Source organism: Silurus aristotelis (genome assembly GCF_946808225.1).
Source record: "Silurus aristotelis genome assembly, chromosome: 16".
Taxonomy (NCBI): domain Eukaryota; kingdom Metazoa; phylum Chordata; class Actinopteri; order Siluriformes; family Siluridae; genus Silurus; species Silurus aristotelis.
In genome coordinates this window covers 2,084,792-2,105,123 of record NC_139589.1, presented here as the reverse complement: position 1 = coordinate 2,105,123, position 20,332 = coordinate 2,084,792, and the positions used below count along the sequence as shown (strand labels likewise).

At 39.7% G+C, this 20,332-nt stretch overlaps 2 protein-coding genes and 1 long non-coding RNA gene across 4 annotated transcripts; 2 read left to right on the top strand and 1 right to left on the bottom strand.

The window, feature by feature from the left end:
• Positions 1-1,485: 1,485 nt before the first annotated feature.
• slc25a14 (solute carrier family 25 member 14) lies at positions 1,486-11,282 on the bottom strand. 2 transcript variants are annotated; one of them, XM_083564441.1, is made up of 9 exons: positions 11,119-11,282; positions 10,486-10,584; positions 9,307-9,445; positions 7,924-8,018; positions 5,917-6,002; positions 5,322-5,417; positions 5,076-5,200; positions 3,821-4,034; positions 1,486-2,709 (listed from the first exon to the last, which is right to left on the bottom strand). In XM_083564441.1, exons 2-9 carry the CDS (start codon positions 10,547-10,549, stop codon positions 2,668-2,670), a joined length of 861 nt encoding a protein of 286 aa, XP_083420567.1. In that variant the 5' UTR covers positions 10,550-10,584; positions 11,119-11,282; the 3' UTR covers positions 1,486-2,667. The 2 variants fall into 2 exon arrangements, with proteins under 2 accessions (XP_083420567.1, XP_083420568.1); XM_083564442.1 differs by lacking the exon at positions 11,119-11,282 and having other exon boundaries at positions 10,486-10,753.
• On the top strand, positions 4,041-5,008 carry LOC310738965. The gene is made up of 3 exons (XR_014537198.1): positions 4,041-4,525; positions 4,826-4,885; positions 4,927-5,008. It is a non-coding gene; the product is annotated as an uncharacterized lncRNA (long non-coding RNA).
• Positions 11,283-18,365: 7,083 nt separating the features above from the next.
• gpr119 (G protein-coupled receptor 119) lies at positions 18,366-20,134 on the top strand. Its single transcript, XM_083564404.1, has one exon. The coding sequence runs from the start codon at positions 18,688-18,690 to the stop codon at positions 19,813-19,815; it is 1,128 nt and encodes a 375-aa protein (XP_083420530.1). The 5' UTR covers positions 18,366-18,687; the 3' UTR covers positions 19,816-20,134.
• The last annotated feature ends 198 nt before the right edge of the window (positions 20,135-20,332 follow it).

Below are 20,332 nucleotides of genomic sequence, written 5' to 3'. Positions count from 1 at the left end.
TTGAACTAGGAGACCCAAACGTGCTCCAGCATAGCACAAATCCAACACCATGGACGTATGCTCTGCATGGGTTGGAGTAGAAGATCTAGTAGAGCGCTCCAACCCTATTGAACACCTTTGGGATGAATGTGAGTGCTTATTAGTACCTGATTTTACTTTGTACTTTGAGATTTCATTATAGAATGAATGAATCTCGCACGAATCTCCACAAAAATTTAGTGGAACATCTTCCCAGAAGAGTGGAGGTTATTATAAACTAAATGTGGAATGGGACGTACAAAAACACCAATACGAATCTAAGTCAGGTGTCCACTTGAGCAACTTTTGGCCGCATAGTATATCAATACATGGTAACAGAAATAAGTTCAAGTTTGCATCAACATAATCTTTTTTTTTTTTTTTTTTTTTTTTTTACAGATTTATCAAACACACCATGATGCTAGATTAAAAGCAAACTGTGCAGAAAATAAAACATTTTAAAAGAAAAACAAAGAACATAAAAAATAAATAAGAAGCTGCCTAGTAAACTAGTGAAAAGATTACTGGCACGCGAGTCTTGGTCTTTTGGCGTTTATGTAAGTGACCGGGTTTTACATCAGGTGACCTTTTCGATGACAAACTAAACATCATTGAGGGAAACAGAACCAGATAACTGGAGCTGAGATCAAGTTTGTCTCCTGTCGGATTTACGCTCGTACGTGGAACGCTGCTCACGCTGCAGTCATCCCATCAGCCAATCACGTCGCAGCAGCAAAAATGAATAAAACTCGACTTTCTATTGAGTTCAAAGCCAAGAATTCAGTAGAGAACCACCAGACAAAAATGTATACCATTGTGTTGGATTTTACATTTACGGCATTTGGTAGACGCCCTTTTCCTGGGCGACATACGTTTATCTCATTTATACAACTGAGCAGCTATGGGGTTAAGGGCCTTGCTTTAGGGGCCCCAAGAGTGGCAGCTTGGTGTGGCTAGAATTTGAACTCGCCACCTTTGGATCCAATGCGGATCCCATAACATTTCATCCAAGTACAACACTGTAGGTAAAATGGTGCAGAAAACAAAAAACATCCAGTTCTATGAATAAGAGAGAGGACAGAGATGTACTGCTTCAGATGGCTTCAAAATGACATGAAGGTGATCTTCACACTTTATAACTGTGAAAAGCATCTCCAATTGGAGCCATCTAAAGCAGTACAACATTTCTGTCTGTTCTCTGGCTTCGCTCTCATTCTAATGTAACTGGATGTTTTTTGTTTTCTGCACCACTTCGCCTGCAGTGTTGCACTGGAATACAAATACAATTAAATCATTTTTTTTAATTATTATTATTATTCTAAGCACCGTGCTGCTCTCACCTGACTTCCTGATCTATACAACAGCGTAGATGTGCACGTGTAGAGGTGTTCAAATGGCCCGGGGATTTGATTACGACGTTTGCGAACAGGCGTGAGGAGAAATTAGTACCAAAAAGCTCTCATGCAATTCTTTTTTTTTTTTTTAACAAACAAACGAACGAATATGTGCGTGTTTCTTATGAAGGACAGGCAGGCAAAACAAAGCATGAGAAAGATTGTACAGGCATACAAACGCAAAAAAAAAAAAAAAAAACAGCTTATATCCTCAATAATAATAATAATAATAATAATAATAATATTGACTGTCTGGGTCAAATTTAAAACATTTCAGATAAAAAAAAATAAATTAAATGAAACTCAAGAAAACAAAAATAAAGCTGTTGATGTTGTAACAGTACCAAAGTGTCACATTTTCTTCTGGTTAAAAAGAAAGAAAAACTGGAAAGAGAAAGAAAGAAGCTGATCTAATACTTACTAATGTACAGCAGCATAATGTACAGTTCATCACACCTACACCAAATATGATACAACTCCATACGTGCTTGTATACAAACAGCTGTACGTACAGGTACACACACACACGTACACACACACACGTACACACACACACGTACACACACACAGAGCATAAAGGACAGAAGTGCTTGCAGTTCTGTGTGTGTTCTAGACCTCGTCTTACTGCGGTTCGGGCCGAGGGAGCGCTATTTGGCAACAAACGAGAAAAGAAACTATAACAAAAAACGAGTGCTGGGTCTATTTTTTTTTTTTTTCCTTAAACAAAAAATTCACGCTCGACATTAAGAGTAAGGTTGAGAGCAGGCTCGGCCGCCGAGCCGCGTTCCGAACGCCACGTGAAGGTGCTCCGAGAACGCTCGTCCACGTGCTCTGACGTCTACAGCGTCCCTCACAGGCAAGCTGAAGCACGGAACGCCGTTCCCGTCAGTTGTGCTGACCGAAGGGATTAGCTGCCAGGATCGATAAAGCAAGGCTTCATGGTTTAAAAAAGCTCAGACGAATCAAAGAAATAATAACAATAATAATAATGGGGGAAACACACACACACACACACACACATACATACAGAGAAACCTTTCGTTTAAATATCAGTGAGAACATTACATGGAGCGATTGTGAATAAAAGGATGAAGGCAGGAAGGGATGCTCGGTCACTTCCTGCGCCGCGCGCGCGCACACACACACACACACACACACACACACACACACACACACACACACACACACACACACACACACACACACACACACACACACTTTCAGCCAGTGGAGTGTTGTGCTGTCGGTGGTTCAGTTATAACGGAAACTTCTTCAGCTGCTCATAGGTGATGAAGAACTGGAGAGTCTCAGTCAAGGATTTCATACAATTCATTATTTACTCCTGTTACAGATTCAATATTCACACACACACACACACACACAGACAGAGAAACACACACAGACAGACACATGCATGCACTCAGACAGACACACATACAGACGGAGACACTCAGTGTGCTAACAGACAGACACACACTCAAAGACATGCATACACACTCCCAAAGGCACGTGCGCACACTCTCAGACACACGCGCGCACACACAAAGCACGTAAATCACACGTTTAAAACCAGTGAGTGCGCTAACTGCTGACTAACGGTGACTACACAATCATGATCTCTGTGCTCCTGTAAAACATTGTAATTATCTCTACACCCTTCTGTCCTGCACATACTAACCCAATCTCTTTTAAGTTCCAACAAAGCCAGCCATCCCGAGCACACCCACACACGCACGCTTCTGATTTAACAAACCCAACTTTACATAGCGTTTCTATTTATAAACCACGTCAACTGCTGCTTCCTGCTAATGCAAATACTGCTGCAGGGGTCATTAAGCAGCAACACACACACACACACACACACACACACACACACACACACACACACACACACACACACACACACACACACACACACACACACACACACACACACACACACACACACACACACACACACACACACGTTCAGCACAGAACACCACATTTACTGTATACTGACCTCTAGTGGACAGTCCAGGTAAAAACTAAACCAAATCACAAAATTAATTAATTAATCAATTAAATAATCGATTAATTGATTAATTAATTAAAGAAAATCTCAATAATATAACTGCATGCATCTGTTTAGCCAAAAGTATTGGGACACACCATGTGTGGTTATTTATCAAACTATTCCCACAAATTTGAAAATCTCGCAATTGCATACGAAGCCTCAGGGTGCGAGAGCATGAAATCTTATTATATTTATAATGGAAAATTGGGAATAAATATAAAAGGCGATGCTCAAAAAGAAGCACTTAATACAAGTTACGATCAGGTGTCTGTCCTGTCTAAGTAAACTTGTGCCCACACAGTATACTTTTGGATGTAAGTACAGAATTTACTATTAGCAGTTTAAAGGATACGATGATGTTCCAGGGTCCGAGACGCAGCCAGTTGGGCCAGAATCCCTTGTACAGAGCGAAGAATCCTTCGTTCCTCCACGTCTGCATCAGTCCGTCCAGCGTGCCTTTATAGAGCAGGTTCCCAGACAGTACGCGCTGGTTCATCATCCGCGTCCTCACCACATCCACGGGGTTGGAAGCGAGCGCTCCGGCCAGACCACAAGCAAAGCTGGAACTGCAGACATTAAAACCAGGAGGAAATCACCAGCAAAATCAAAACACACCAAACTCTGAGCTTTCTGACTGTAGAGGGTGACGGCCAATAGGGGGCGATAAATATATTTGTTTATGTATAAAATACACTGTGCAGATTGTACACAAACAGTCATATAAACCTTTCAATGATAGATAATGTTTATTTTTTATATTTAATACAATATTGTTGTCAGCTGAAATTCAAAACCAAAATGTGAACATGGCAAAAATAAAAACTTTTTTTCTCTGGAAACCTGACACCTGCTACTGATTTCCTCTTCCTTGAACCACAGTGTTCTCTAAAATGGCCAAAATGTTTCTGCTCAGGAAATAATCCGAGAGAATCATGTGACTGTGAGGTAATGATAATGTGATGTGAGAGAGATTGTGAGTATAAGTGTGAGGGTAAGTATGAAGGTGAGGGTTGATAATAATGAGGATGGTGATGGTGAGGTAATGGTGAGGCTGAAGGTGAGTATAATGGTAAGGGTGAGTATAATGGTGAGGGTTGATAAGGAGGATGGTGAGGTTATGGTCAGGCTGAAGGTGAGTATAATGGTGAGGGTGAGTATAATGGTGAGGGTTGATAAGGAGGATGGTGAGGTTATGGTCAGGCTGAAGGTGAGTATAATGGTGAGGGTGAGTATAATGGTGAGGGTTGATAAGGAGGATGGTGAGGTTATGGTCAGGCTGAAGGTGAGTATAATGGTGAGGGTGAGTATAATGGTGAGGGTTGATAAGGAGGATGGTGAGGTTATGGTCAGGCTGAAGGTGAGTATAATGGTGAGGGTGATTATGAAGGTGAGGGTTGATGATAAGGAGGATGGTGAGGTAATGGTGAGGGTTGATGATAATGAGGATGTGATGGTGAGGTAATGGTGAGGCTGAATGTGAGTATAATGGTGAGGGTGATTATGAAGGTGAGGTTTGATGATAATGAGGATGTGATGGTGAGAGTGATTATGGTGTGATTTATAAACACTACCCTGGGATGATTTAAGGCGGTTTAAACGCTACTCACATGAAATGAGTCAGAACCGTGTCTCCCATCAGGCCAGAAGTAATCAGGTGTTTCTTGGTGATGTCGTAGACCGGCAGCTCGACACCCACCACAATAGCGGCTCTCTGCGCTGTAGGAATGACGCCCTGAAACACACCAATCAGCAGAGACATCAGAACGTACACTGCTACAACGCCACACACGGCACCGCTCTGAGATCAGGATCTGATCCTGTATTGTCTCTACTTCCTGTTTTCGCTTCCTCACCCTCCAGAGTCCTCGTGTGCCCTCAGTCTGGTAGATGTTGATGAAGTTGGCCATCATGCTGCCCTGCAGCAGACTGCCCTGAGCCTGCATGCGAATCTGCACACGGAGAAAATACAGAGTCAATCTTCTACATAAAATCTCCATAATGTCTAATATTCACAAATGGACATAATCTAGAGCTCATACACTAAAAGCACAAAAGTATTGGGACACCTGACTTTTCCAGACATAGGTGTTCTTCTCCAAACTGCTCTCACAAACTCAGAGGAACACGATCATATAGGAAGCTGGATGTGAGAGCATGACATTTTTCCAAACCTGTTCCAGCATGACAATGCCAATGAGCACAAAGCCAGCTCCATGAAGTTCTGCTTTCCTTGGGTTGGAGTGGAAGATCTCCAGCTATAAAAGCTACTGAACAAGTTTGGGATGTTTGTGAACGCTGATGCACCCCAGGCCTCAACACCTCACCTTCAACACCTGACTTTACTAACACACAGTCTTGTGGCTGAATGAATCTCCACAAATCTTTACAAAATCTAGTAGAAAGTCTTCCCTTTTAAAATAAAATGTAAGATCTCTCTCCACGTCTTACCTTCAGCACGTCAGTGGGGTTTGCTAAAGACGAGGACAGCACTCCCGAGACAACGCCGCAGAACACGTTGATGACCATCGTCTCATCTGTGAGCAGAAAAATACAACAAACGCTTCAGACGTACGAAAAAAAAACAACAAAAAAAAAACAACGTTGTCCGATTGAATACAGATCGCTCCAATAATATTGGCACCCTTGGTCAAGATTATATCAGTGATGATTATGAGATCAAAATAATGTGATCAAGTAGCTGGTCCCTTCACATGGCGTAATTATTGGCGCCCCCTGCACTTTGTGCATGCAACATTTCTTTATATATAATTATCAGTAAATGCGCTATACTTACTTTACATTTAAAAAGTGACCATAATTTGTGAGCGATATTTGATATGTAGATCGATTTCTCGTCGCTAAACTGATTCTCGAGCGCGTTCTCTCAGCACCGACGCTGCTACGTGAATATGACGCGTCGCAACACTACGGAGACCGAGGCGTGTCTTGAGAGTCCTGTAGAATACAGATTAACATGGCAGAGGCAGAGCTGCATCTTTCTGCACACAGAACAGGAAAAGAATAAATTGAATCACACTGTGTTAAATCGAATAATAGGGGTGAATCGTATCGGTAGCTGCTTTATGTGTATCTTTGATGTATCGTGGGCTGTGCATCGGCCTCAGTTATGGAGATGCAACCGCACCAGTCCACTGCCCTCCCTCTCATTCCTCTAAAAATAACTCAACATACAGTCATTATTGTTTAAATAACTGCCATCTAAATTAAGTATAACCAAAGTAACACAAATAAATGGTTTGAGTAGTTCGGGAAGCACTGCCACCTACAGGTGAATTTTGAAACAGCAGCAAATAAAATACCGAATTCAACAAAATTTTAAAGTACCATTTAAAATAACACATACCAGTATATTTTCAGTACCGGTATACTACACATCCCTAAATCCATACATTTTATTTTATATATATTCCTGTGTGGACCAGGACGTCACTACCGACCCACTCAGAGCTCCTGATCCCTCAGCTGGACTTTCCCATTGTAAAATAGAAACAGGAACATGCTCATCAGCCCTGAATCTGATCTTGTTTGCTAAGTTAAGCAGAAGCAGATCTAAAAGGCGCCTGGCTGCAGACGTTCTGAAAGCAGAAAGCTCTTGTTTGTATGGCGTGTTAGTGACGGCGGGCGCACAGGGTCGTGACGTCAGACTTAAAGGGCGAGGATGTGACAGTTATGATGAAGATGTTGAGAAACAATACGGTTTGAGGTTCAAACTAAATATTGGCTCCATGCTAACTTTGTATTTAAATCCATTGGAGTGTTAGGAACATCTGCACGGGGCAGATGTGGTCTAATCAGGGAAAAAAAATCAAATTATTGTCAGCCATAGTTTTTTTTTTTTATTCTAGTTTGATCTTCAAAATGCATTATTACTGCTTAATTATTATTTAATGTATTATAATATTATTATTACCACCACCATTTTTGTTCCCCACGTATTTTCAATCCGCACTTTTTTTGTTTAAGGAAAAGAGCACTGTTCTACCACTAGAGGGCAAAAGAGAGCAACAAACTCAAAGACAAGCTCTAGCTACTGTATTTTTATTTTATTATTTTTTTTTATGGCATATGCCAATATCCAGAGTGACTTACAATCATGTCATTCATACAATTGAGCAGTTCAGGGTTGAGCGCATGGCTGAAGGGATCAACTCACGACCTTCTGATCAGACATCCAACACCTTACCTGTTGTGCTACCACAGACCTTCTAATCCCATACATTAGCATGATAAACACTTAACACAGCTTTATTTTCACAAATCAACTTATTCGGCTTTTTTATTTTATTTTTTTTACACTGACATGGCTGAACGCACTTCTGCATCACTTATGTCGCCCTTAAACAACCTTGAGTCCCCTGTATGATAACCATTAAAAGTGTTATATCCTGTTTCGCTGATTGAATGAGCCGCAGAGACGCACGTTTCCGGACTCACCTTCTGGATGGCTCACGAATAACTTCTTCAGCGTGTTGTACGTCCCGATCTTTATCGTCCCATACGAGGCTTGCCGTAGAAGCGCAGGCGAAATCCTTCGACACAGAAAACCCACATTAAATGACTTGACTACATTTCAAAGTCAAATATTTCTGACTTTTTACTCAACTACACTTTGAGAAATCAGTTGTTCCTTTTTATTAACGAGGATTAAAACGTAACTGGTGAAACACGCAGCGAGTCACCAATCAGGATCGAGCTCACGCTCTGTTTTAAACTCGTTCTGATCGGCGCTTGGTGCATCTACTGATCACCAACATCATACAGTTCAGCATCAGTTGAACATCAAGCAGAACATTTCGAGAGGAATAAATAATGAAGAAACTCCAGGCTCGAACTCGTCCTACCGCAAGTGACATTTTAAAATTCTGTTCCCTTTAACAGAGTGAAATCCGAGAGCAGGGTTCGAATTCAGCACAAAGGCTGCGGGTCATGAGTGGGAGGGGCTTACTTTCTTTCTGCTGTCAATCAAAGAGCCGCTAGCCAATCGTGCGCACCGGGTGAGCTCAAATGTCGGCAGAAGGTAATGCGCTTTCCTTTGGCATTTGGATTGAAAATGATTTCATCCTACTCGGGGTCTAAAGATAAAGTCCGTATCCTGGGACTTCATTAATCGCTGCAGCTTGACTGTGAAAGTGAGACGTGAAAGCGATACCTGCTCCGTGTGCTTTAAGGAGCCGAATAAGAGTCTGGACCAGTTGGAACTCAGACACTCGACATCAGCAGATCATTTCAGAAAAAATCCCGACACGCGAGCCGGCCTGTACGACGTCGTCTGGCAACATGGCCGCCGTGTTCCTGTACTGTAAGCACGCTGTTCTTGCCAGATCTGAACACCATGTGGTTTTAGCATCATCTATTTTTAAATAATTGCAGCTTGGGTGATTGATATGATACGCGGCTCGGGACATAGCAGCGGAGTAACCGGGAACATGATAAATATATTTACAACGAATCACAGCTCGCGCAATGCAGGCGTACGTTTGGTGCTGGATTTTCTCTGAAAAGTTTGTCACAGCCGTCAAACTCGAAATCCCAGAATTCAAAGCAGCTGCAACCACACTGTTTTGCATTCAAGACGAGATACAAGACCATTGAAATGAACTGAAGCGTTCGAGGGCGGTTCTGTTGAAACATACAGCAGGACCGAATTACAGGTACCGCAAGAAACCGGTCTCCCCAGGGCACGATGGAAAAAAAAACCCCAACACAATAAACCCTAAACAGGTTCATACGTCTTTCTTCATTTCTATTATCTGAAACAATTTAAAAGCATCTGGAAACTAAAACCTGCTCGAGCCTCATACACGATCTTGTTCTCACCCAGAATACAAAGCTCGGACTCCTTCTTCTTGCCCGATCCTGAGCAAAGCGTGGAACATGCCTCTGTAGCGGACCTCCATGCACTGAGACTGGCCCTGGACCTGCAGACGCGTTTTGGTCAAATCGATAGGGAAGGTACCTGGAATACAAAATGTCGAGATTTCAGATATAATTATAGGTCACTTACAATGACAGACATTCCTGCATTGAGGAGTCGTTCATGAACGATTCGCTCTTTTCGAACGAGTCTTTAATGTGACTCAGAAGAACGAGTCGTCTCTAAGAGCGATTTGTTCATCTGTCGACTCTTCTAGTCTGAATCGCTCGTCGATTTATCACGGGACGATACGCAATGTCTGAATCTTGACATTATTGTTACAATAATTATGGGAGTCACGTGAGAAAAAAAACTAACAATCAGACCAGAAGATATGAGAGGTGAAGCTACACATTTTGTTTATCATAATTTGTCCTTAGCTGCATTGACATATTTTCAAAATTGGAAATAGTCAAAATTGGTGTTGGGAATCTGCTTATTAAAAATCTAACATTTTATATTATTTCCTGATCAAAGGGAACGAAATTAACTCAAACATTCCTTCACGTTTTGATGAACGAGATTCAAAAGAACCAATTCACTAAAATAATCCGATTTTTCCATCATTACATTCCAGTACAAGCATTTAGGAATCAGGAACACTGGGATCACAAAGTGGGAGGGGCCTAATCTTTCTCCAGCCAATCATTGAGCTCTTTGCGCTTGTGTATGTAGAAGAGGGCTGACACGCACGAAATGAATAAAAAAGAACCATTGGAACTATGACGGTTCAAGCAATCAGAAAGACAAGGTGTGAACCGAGTCTTGCGTCATCTCAAAATCACATCAACATCTCCAAGCACTTGGGAGAGCCTGGAAGATCTGACGTTATCGAGGTGACGCTTGTGCATTTCAAAGGACAGAATGTCCTGAGCACACGTGCAATAGAAAACACGCAGAAGCAGAAGCTGGGTTGAAACCTGAGCATCGCTTTTGCATGACATTTGCACACATGAGACATCCAGATGTTCTAAATGGATTTCAAAGCTGATTTGGCACGACGGCATTTCTCATGAAGTCATCACAATTATCATCATCATCATCATTATGGGAGAAAGGAGGCTGGAAATGATCGAGCTCACCGAATTCTGCGACGATCGATGCCATTCCTCCGTACACAAACGGCTTCCAGTTCAGGCTGGCCATTTCTGTGGAGGTTCCCTCAGCTTGGTGGAGGCCCACTAAAAACAAGAAGAAGCCAAAGGAGTTCAGAACAAGCTGCTTAAATGGTACATCTTGAAACATCCTAGCGCCGGTGAGAAATCCGTGCAGTGCAGTGTGGTGTGGTGCAGATCCGAGGAAACGTGCACCGGGAAAAAAAAAACCGCATTACATATTCTTGACAGCGACATGGCAAACCCGCTGCACGCTGATTGGCTGATTAAACTGTCAATCACCAATTGCGTACACCTGATTCGTCGGAATGAACTCTGCTCCCACCCACATCTCTTATATACCATGCTCTGATTGACAGCGCTCAGTTAAAGCCGCTTCCTCAAAAAAAAAATATATATATTAATTATATCACACCGAAATACAAAACTAACCAAATAAACTCGTAAATACTTTGAATGTTGGGTCACTTTTAAACCAAAACAACCCAACTAGCATGCTAGCAACCATACCGGTGCATGGATATGACCGCCTAGCTTTGCCACGCTAAACCGCCTCGCGCCATTAAAGTGCATTTTTTGCATGAAATTATTTTTTTTTACCTTATATAAAGTTATAAATAACTCTCGGTTCTTTTACACCGGACTTCCATTCCATATAAAAACGTGAAATAAAAGTAACAGGAGCGGAAAAAAAAAACTTCGCGAGATCAACACTTAGTTTTCATTTTCCAACAAATCAGAAGAGAACCGGAAGTGCGGTTTAGCGGAAGTCCAGCCCACTTTTCTAGAGTGACGTAACATCAAAGTCACCCTGACCCCTTTAATACAGAATCCCAAAACAGGGTCCTGGGGGTCAAAGAGGAAACATGGAGACCAGAGAAGGCAAAAAATACACACATCTTTCATTTAATTAGAAGTTCAGACAATGTTTTAAAAGACTCTGGTAAAAGTTCTGCACTTTTTTACTCAAGTTAAAGTAAAAAAGTTTGGGCTCTGACATGTTCTTCAGTAAAAAGTAGTCATTATTACTACCTGTTTTAGTGTCATGCTGGTAACTGGACCACATCATATTAATATATTAATACAAACACATTTCAATTGTTCTCTAATGAATGTATTCAGGCTGAGATCCACCATATAGAACACAAGCAGAGAGACGATGATGGTGATCAGGAACGTCTCTGTTCTCAGTCATGTTTACATCACTGACTCCCTCTGTCTCATCCACATAAACCCCAGACTTCTTACTGCCTTCTTTCTGCTCATTGTTTACAAAGTGATGGGATGAAAACGGCGCGCAACGAGAACAAATTGTGTCACCGAATAGATTCGAACTGAAGTAACGAGCCTGTTCTGAAAACGTACAGATGTTTGTTTAAAAAAATTTAATGAGTGAAAGTAAAAAGTGAAATAAATTAACTAAATGAACTAAATTACTTATAACAGAAAAACCTACTTAAGTACAGTAACTGAGTATTTGTATTTCCCTTTTACTATTTCCCTCCTCTGATGTGGAGCTTAGATGAAAAATAAATAACTACAAAATGAATTTTTAAAAAATTAAAGACTCACAAAATAAACTCGATATGCTAGGGCAAAAAAATATATTAATAACACACACACACACACACACTTAAAAACAATTAAATATTTTATATATATTAATATATATATATATATATTAATAATATATATTAAATATTTAATTGTTTTTGTCATATAATACTACTAATAATAATATGATTTCCTTTATTATTAGCTAATTTTATTAATTTTATTTTATTTAATTATTCCATTTCTCAGCTCAGTGTAAAATCTGACAGCTATTAAAAGAATTAATGATGGAAACTAAGCTCAGATTACTGTATGTGTGTGTAGGTGTGTTCTCCGGTTCTCTGGTTTTCTCCAGTTAAGATATGAAACACTCCCAGTTTGAGGTTATGTGTGTGTGTGTGTGTGTGTGTGTGTGTGTGTGTGTGTGTGTGTGTGTGTGTGTGTGTGTGTGTGTGTGTGTGTGTGTGTGTGTGTGTGTTCATGGTGCTCTGAGTTAGACAAGCATCTCACCCAGTGTGTATCCTGTATCCTGGGATAGACTCCGGATTCTCTGTGACCCTGCCCTGAACAGTGCAATGATTCAAGGACTCCAAAAATGGAAAAAGTACCGAATTTGGGTATAAAAAGCAATGTGTTGCTTTGATAAAGATATAGGTATAGTTATAGATCTTCATGCCACACTTATCTGACATCTGTTTTACTCCTGCTTGACATTTCGTACAGTGGATTTCAATACGATTGGAAATTAATTGATTGTACATCATCATTACTTCATATATAACTTTAATTTCTGATAATTGTATTGTGAGTAATCGCAACCCAACAATTCCCCAGTGAGATCAATCAAGATTCTAATTCCGATTATTTTCCACAAATAGATTTCTTTTGTATTGCATGAGATCATCATCAGAATCAGAATCAACAATAGCTTCCAGTACAAATCGTGTTTTTGTATAATACAGAATAGGAAGGAAAAAAAACGGATTTCGTAGCAAATTTATTCCAACCAGACCATCAGATAGAATGTAAGAACAAAATACTTACACATGCGTTGTGTGTTTGCTTTTCATTAATTTCTCCTCAAACCTGATTTCACATCAGCCCAATAAATTATTAATATGTTTCTTATTCAAAATATGGAAATATCTTCTGTTGTCTGTGGGAAATGTCTTTTTCCTTCTTGAAGATTATTCTTAACCAGTCTTGAAGTTGTTATGGTTATGATGAAATGTATGATTTATAAGAGTCTGATTTTATATAATGGATTTAGAGTAATAGTTAGGGCAGTGGTGGCTCCAAGGTTAAAGCTCTGGGTTACTAATCAGAAGGTTGCTGGATGTCACGCTCCATAACCGCCAAACTGAGACTGCTGGCCCTTTGAGCAAGGCCTTTTACCACCTTTTGTCTCCAGGGGGCGCTGTACCATGGCTTACTCTGCACTCTAAACCTTCATTTATAGAAAAAAAAAAATAAAAATCGGGGATATATGAAGTAAGAAATCTCTGTGGTGAAGGTGTATGTAAATAATTTCTACTTTTAATATAACATTTTTATTTTTTGGAAAATCAGGAGTCTTCATCCTGTTGAGTGGAACGTTGAGGAATAAAAAGGTCTGATAATGTACATTAGTACATCAAATTTGACTTGTGTGTTTGTTTTTTTACAGTAAGTCCATGCAGTGAGTGTTTAGTAAACCCCTCTTCATCTGCGTGTGCAAAAAAAGTACACAATGCAAAAAATAAATGCAATCCAACTTGCACAAGTTTTGCAGCCTCACATCAGATGCTGGAAAACAGCAGCAACAGATGCCTTTAATCTCACAGCGCTGTACGGAGGAGCCTCAGGATTCGCTGGTAAACCTGCTGGACCACCGTCACCAGACTCCTTGTGCAAAGGAGAGAGAAAATACCAGATATTATTTCACGACCAAGAGAATCTATCTATCTATCTATCTATCTATCTATCTATCTATCTATCTATCTATCTATCTATCTATCTATCTATCTATCTATCTATCTATCTATCTATCTATATGTATGCATATCTATCTATCTATCTATCTATCTATCTATCTATCTATCTATCTATCTATCTATCTATCTATCTATCTATCTATCTATCTATCTATCTATCTATCTATCTATATGTATGCATATCTATCTATCTATCTATCTATCTATCTATCTATCTATCTATCTATCTATCTATATGTTTGCATATCTATCTATCTATCTATCTATCTATCTATCTATCTATCTATCTATCTATCTATCTATCTATCTATCTATCTATCTATCTATCTATATGTATGCATATCTATCTATCTATCTATCTATCTATCTATCTATCTATCTATCTATCTATCTATCTATCTATCTATCTATCTATATGCATATCTATCTATCTATCTATCTATCTATCTATCTATCTATCTATCTATCTATCTATCTATCTATCTATCTATCTATCTATCTATCTATCTATCTATCTATATGTATGCATATCTATCTATCTATCTATCTATCTATCTATCTATCTATCTATCTATCTATCTATCTATCTATCTATCTATCTATCTATCTATCTATCTATCTATATGTATGCATATCTATCTATCTATCTATCTATCTATCTATCTATCTATCTATCTATCTATCTATCTATCTATCTATCTATCTATCTATCTATCTATCTATCTATCTATCTATATGTATGCATATCTATCTATCTATCTATCTATCTATCTATCTATCTATCTATCTATCTATCTATCTATCTATCTATCTATCTATCTATGCATATCTATCTATCTATCTATCTATCTATCTATCTATCTATCTATCTATCTATCTATCTATCTATCTATCTATATGTATGCATATCTATCTATCTATCTATCTATCTATCTATCTATCTATCTATCTATCTATCTATCTATCTATCTATCTATCTATCTATCTATCTATCTATATGTTTGCATATCTATCTATCTATCTATCTATCTATCTATCTATCTATCTATCTATCTATCTATCTATCTATCTATCTATCTATATGTATGCATATCTATCTATCTATCTATCTATCTATCTATCTATCTATCTATCTATCTATCTATCTATCTATCTATCTATCTATCTATCTATATGTATATCTATCTATCTATCTATCTATCTATCTATCTATCTATCTATCTATCTATCTATCTATCTATATGCATATCTATCTATCTATCTATCTATCTATCTATCTATCTATCTATCTATCTATCTATCTATCTATCTATCTATCTATCTATCTATCTATATGTATGCATATCTATCTATCTATCTATCTATCTATCTATCTATCTATCTATCTATCTATCTATCTATCTATCTATCTATCTATCTATCTATCTATCTATCTATCTATCTATATGTATGCATATCTATCTATCTATCTATCTATCTATCTATCTATCTATCTATCTATCTATCTATCTATCTATCTATCTATCTATCTATCTATCTATCTATATGTATGCATATCTATCTATCTATCTATCTATCTATCTATCTATCTATCTATCTATCTATCTATCTATCTATCTATCTATCTATCTATCTATCTATCTATCATAGGGCTGTCAAGCGATTAAAACATTTCTAAATCCACTAATCCACCAATCAACATGGACAAATATTGACGCTTTAAACCGAACTCAACATAGAGCATAAATTTACTTCTTAATGTTTTTAAATTATGATGGTGTTTTAAATGACGTAAATCATCAGGACTCCAAACCGAACTTTTACTATGTTTCCACACGGACGGTTTTAATTGCCGGATGTGCGCATCATGGCGTGTTTCAGTGCTCGATTTCAGACTTCAACTTCAGAAAACAAATGTTTAGCGATTAAAAATGATTTTCGGTGGAGTTTTTGAAGGTTTTAATTCCAACTCTTTTATATTTAGTTTATTTATATTTATTTATAAAGATGGTCACAGAAATGCGCGCTGCGTTAATCTCGCGTTAATGTAATAAGTGGCGTTGAAATGAATTTGCATCAATGCTTTAATTTTGACAGCCCAAATATATATATGTACATATACACACTTGTCTTTGGATGCTGTAGCATTAAATTATTGATTCACATAAACTAGGAGACCCAAACCTGTTCCAGCATGACAATCCCCCGGTACACAAAGTCAGCTCCATGAAGATCTGCTTTTCATGAGTTGGAGTGGAAGATCTACTGCTCAAGAGCTCTTAACTCTATTAAACACTATTATTTTGGGATGGATTTTTCACACTGATGCACCCCATGTCTCCTCACCTCACCTACATCAGTACATGACTCTACTCACACTCTTGTGGCCGAATAAATCTCTACAAATCTTTCCAAAAATCCTATGGCACATCTTCCCAGAAGAGTACCAGGTTTGAATTGTCACTCCCTCACAATCACAAATTGATCCCCAAAAACCAAATGGACGCAAATAAAATCACGAACTTACCTCATGCCCTGAGAACGGCAAATATTACTGTTCGATTGAAGGCAAAAGATGGAGGCTACACAATACACACAACACAGAATCATGGACAGAAGTATCCTCTTTAAAGACATGTTCAGCTCAGCAGCCTGGAGAACCTCTTTATAATTAAGCAGTAAATCAAGACGTTTGAGAAGATTCCTGTTTTCAGAGCAGTTATAGATGTTCAGTGTACTGGTGCAGCTCATAGGGGAAAACTGTGGTGTGTAAACAACTGTTTGGCAACGAACAAAGAAGAAATAACTGCTGAGTAAGCGCTGTTTTCAATAGCAATGAACAGTCTAGCAGATATGGATTGTCCTCTGCCACATTGTCTGCTGGTGCGAGTCGAGCTTTATTGTCTACAAAACCCCTGTGGGATTTCACATTTCTGATCTGCACCGATTCCTGACTGGAGATTTTAGTGGGCGTGGCCTCAAACTAAATGAAGTCGATTTATCACACTATCCCTCTACTTATGCTACAGGCTGCTATCTAATGGACCCTGTAATGAAAAAGAATAAAAAAGAAATCCATGGTTTGAGATCAGATCTACTTTTGATACTGGAAGAAAAGCAAACATCTATAATCAGTGTTGCCATCTAATCCATACACTATATTTCCAAAAGTATTGGGACACCCGACCTTTCCTGCCAGAGGTTCTTCTGCAAACTGTTACCACAAAACCGGAGACACACAATTGTACATGACGTCTTTAGACGGCGCTATAATAAAATTTTGCGTTCACTTGAAAACCCAAACCTGTTCCAGCATGGAATGGACAGCAGCAAAAAGTGAGTTCCTTGAAAATCTGCTTTACATGCTTTGGGGAAGAAGATCTTGAATGGCCTGCTTTATAGCTCTGATCTCATCCCTAATGAACACCTTTGGGATGAATGTGAACGCTGACTGCACCCCAGACCTCCTCACCTCACATTGTCTCAAAGCAGCTTTACAGAACTTAAGAATATATGATGGATATGTGCTTCTTTTTGAACATCCCATTCCACGCTTAGCTTCCATTTACTGTTCTAAAAATCTTCACTCTTCTGGTACGATGTTGGTGAGATTCCTTCAGATATAAGGGTGTTAGTAAGACTTTAGGTAGTGATGTAGGTGAGAAGGTGAGGAGGTCTGGGGGTGCAGTTTAGAGCTCTATAGCTGGAGATCTTCCACTCCAACTCATGAAAAGCAGATCTTCATGGAGCTGGTTTTGTGCATGTGAACAGGTTTGGGACTCATAGTTCAGGTGAAGGGAAAATTTCACGGTGCGTACAAAGACGTCTGACACAACCGTGGTACGTGTTTGGGGAAGAATCACATATGGCTGGAAATTTCAGAATACTTTTGTGTATATAATGTATGTTTAAGAGGAAAATTCATGAGACACCTGATTCTAAAATCATTTAAAAATCAGTGAATTGTATTCATCCTACAGGCCTGGATGCAATAAATAGTTTTGGGCTGATTACATCTCAACCTCTTACGGATAATGACGTTGTTCAGCTGGAAATCTGTCCCCAAGTGCTTCCAACAACCTTTTCCCTCTTCCCCAGGACTCTGGATCCGTTTAAGATGCTTTTTTTTACACGCATTAATTACAGCTGAATCGATTATTTTAGTGGTACTGATTAGATTACAGACCTGAGAGTTTTGTAGTGTTTGCAAATCAAACGATATGAAATGATATGTACAGAGTTGAAAATCGATTCATTGGGTTTGAGGGAATGTATTCTGTAATGTATTATTGTTAGTAACGCGATATTATGTTGAGTTTTAAAGTGAGATTTGAAACGGAAAAATAACAGCGTCATTTGATTTCATCAGCTTTTTGCTTTTATTTCAAAACAGGGCATAGTTGATGGGAAAAAAGCATCTTCAAGCAGGAAGTATGCACCAAAGAGATGGGACTTGGATGACAGCCAGACTGGACAAGGGTCGAACCAGTTAAACCGTGATAAAGAGGCGTCTACAAATCACATTCCAGCTGCTGACATATGACACTGTTTTTCCTGCTTCTGCCTGATCCGAGGCATCACTGTGGACCATGAGTGATGCGAAGTGAACGTGGAGCTTTCTGAGAAAAATACGAAAAAGGCAATGATGGTCACAGAGACTGGGATTCTTTCACTGAGGGACGATTACATCGTGGAAGTGACTTCGCCTACTCTGGTCTTCACGACCCCTGCTCAGGAATCTGGAGATGGAGTCATAATCGGCTGGATCCTCAGTGTAGAATCCACTCTGATCATCTTTACCAACCTCCTGGTGGCCATCGCTTTGGTCTTGCTGATCCGTAAAGGAGGTAATCATAGCTGGAGCTTTGTCCTGAACCTGGCCATCGCTGATATCCTTGTGGGTCTGGCTATTACGGCCATCGCGAGCGATGCGGTTAAGGGAAGTGTGGTTTCGACGCGTAAGGAAGTATGCTTGCTGCGAATGTCTTTCGTGATCACTCCCAGCGCCGCATCCATCTTTACCATGTTCTTCATCTCGCTGGATCGATATGTGGCAATCAAGGTACCACTACGCTACTCGCAACTCATGGGCACCAAGATGATCGCCGGCGTTTTGGCGAGTCTGTGGCTGCTGTCGGTGGTCGTAGGATTCCTGCCCAACGTGGTAAAGAACATGCAGGAGAATCACTATGACAGCGTGTGTACCTTCTTTTCCGTCATCAGCCCTAAGTGCATCATTATAGTCTTTTGTGCAACCTTCTTCCCCATCATGCTGGTCTTCATCTACTTCTATATGGACATCCTTAAAATTGCCTGGAGCCACCAGCGACGCATCGAGCAAGCCATGCAAGTGAGGTCCCGCTGCGTCCTGCCGAGTCGTTACTGGGGACACGTTAAGGCTTTCAGGACAGTCACTGTCCTGGTGGGTTGCTTCACCCTCTGCTGGTGCCCTTTCTTCGTGGTCAGCGTGATACAGGTGCTCTGTCCACCATGCAAGCTGTACTGGTTTTTAGAAAACCACCTCTGGATGCTAGGACTCGCCAATTCCCTTATCAACCCTCTGGTTTACGCTTTCTGGCAGAGGGAGGTACGACAGCAACTCTGTGACATGTTCGCTTGCATTAAAGTCGGTCAGTGCTGCGTTAGAGGCAACACCGACCAGACGATGATCACTCAAACCAGAAACTCTTTGGACCCTGCGCTACCTGCTCAGGTCATTCTTAGGAAGCCTGCTCCGGTACCTCCTGCTGTGTCAACATGTCCAAACTAAGCTGTGTAACAAACAACTTTCAGTCCACCGCTCATAGGAAACGCTTAAGTGTTTTGAAATCGGCGACCGGAAGAGACCCGTATCTCGTAATGGATGTGGAGTCTTGAGAGTCTGCCTGTTTTACTCCTGCAGTGGAACAGATGGCTTTATTGACTCTTTGGCTCACTTTCTTCTATTAACTGAAATCAGAAGACCATAAGCGGTTATGTCTCAATTCCTGTTGTTTGCACTACCAATGTAAATCTGTTCGAGACGCCCATGTCGATTGATTTAAATGTTTGTATGTGGAGTTTGTATAAATACAGACATGTAAACCTTGTTTTTTTTTTTTTTTCAGATTCGTTGTTCGTTGGGTAAATTTTTCCATATACAGAACATTTTAGTATCTTGGTAGATTCTGAAAAACAGAATAAAAGACCTTACCTGGTTCCTGTGGCACTTTTGGAATGTATCTTGCGAAGGTGCATGTGGTCCACCGTAAATTAATTAGCGTTTAGGTCTATTTTTATCGCCAGAG

Coding starts and splice junctions, on each gene's coding strand:
- gpr119 (XM_083564404.1), top strand. CDS start 18,688: ATGATGGTCACAGAGACTGGGATTCTTTCACTGAGGGACGATTACATC.
- slc25a14 (XM_083564442.1), bottom strand. CDS start 10,648: ATGTTTCAAGATGTACCATTTAAGCAGCTTGTTCTGAACTCCTTTGGC. Junction 9,446..10,485: donor ATCGATCGTCGCAGAATTCG/GTGAGCTCGATC, acceptor TTTGTATTCCAG/GTACCTTCCCTATCGATTTG. Junction 8,019..9,306: donor GTCCGAGCTTTGTATTCTGG/GTGAGAACAAGA, acceptor TCTGTGTCGAAG/GATTTCGCCTGCGCTTCTAC.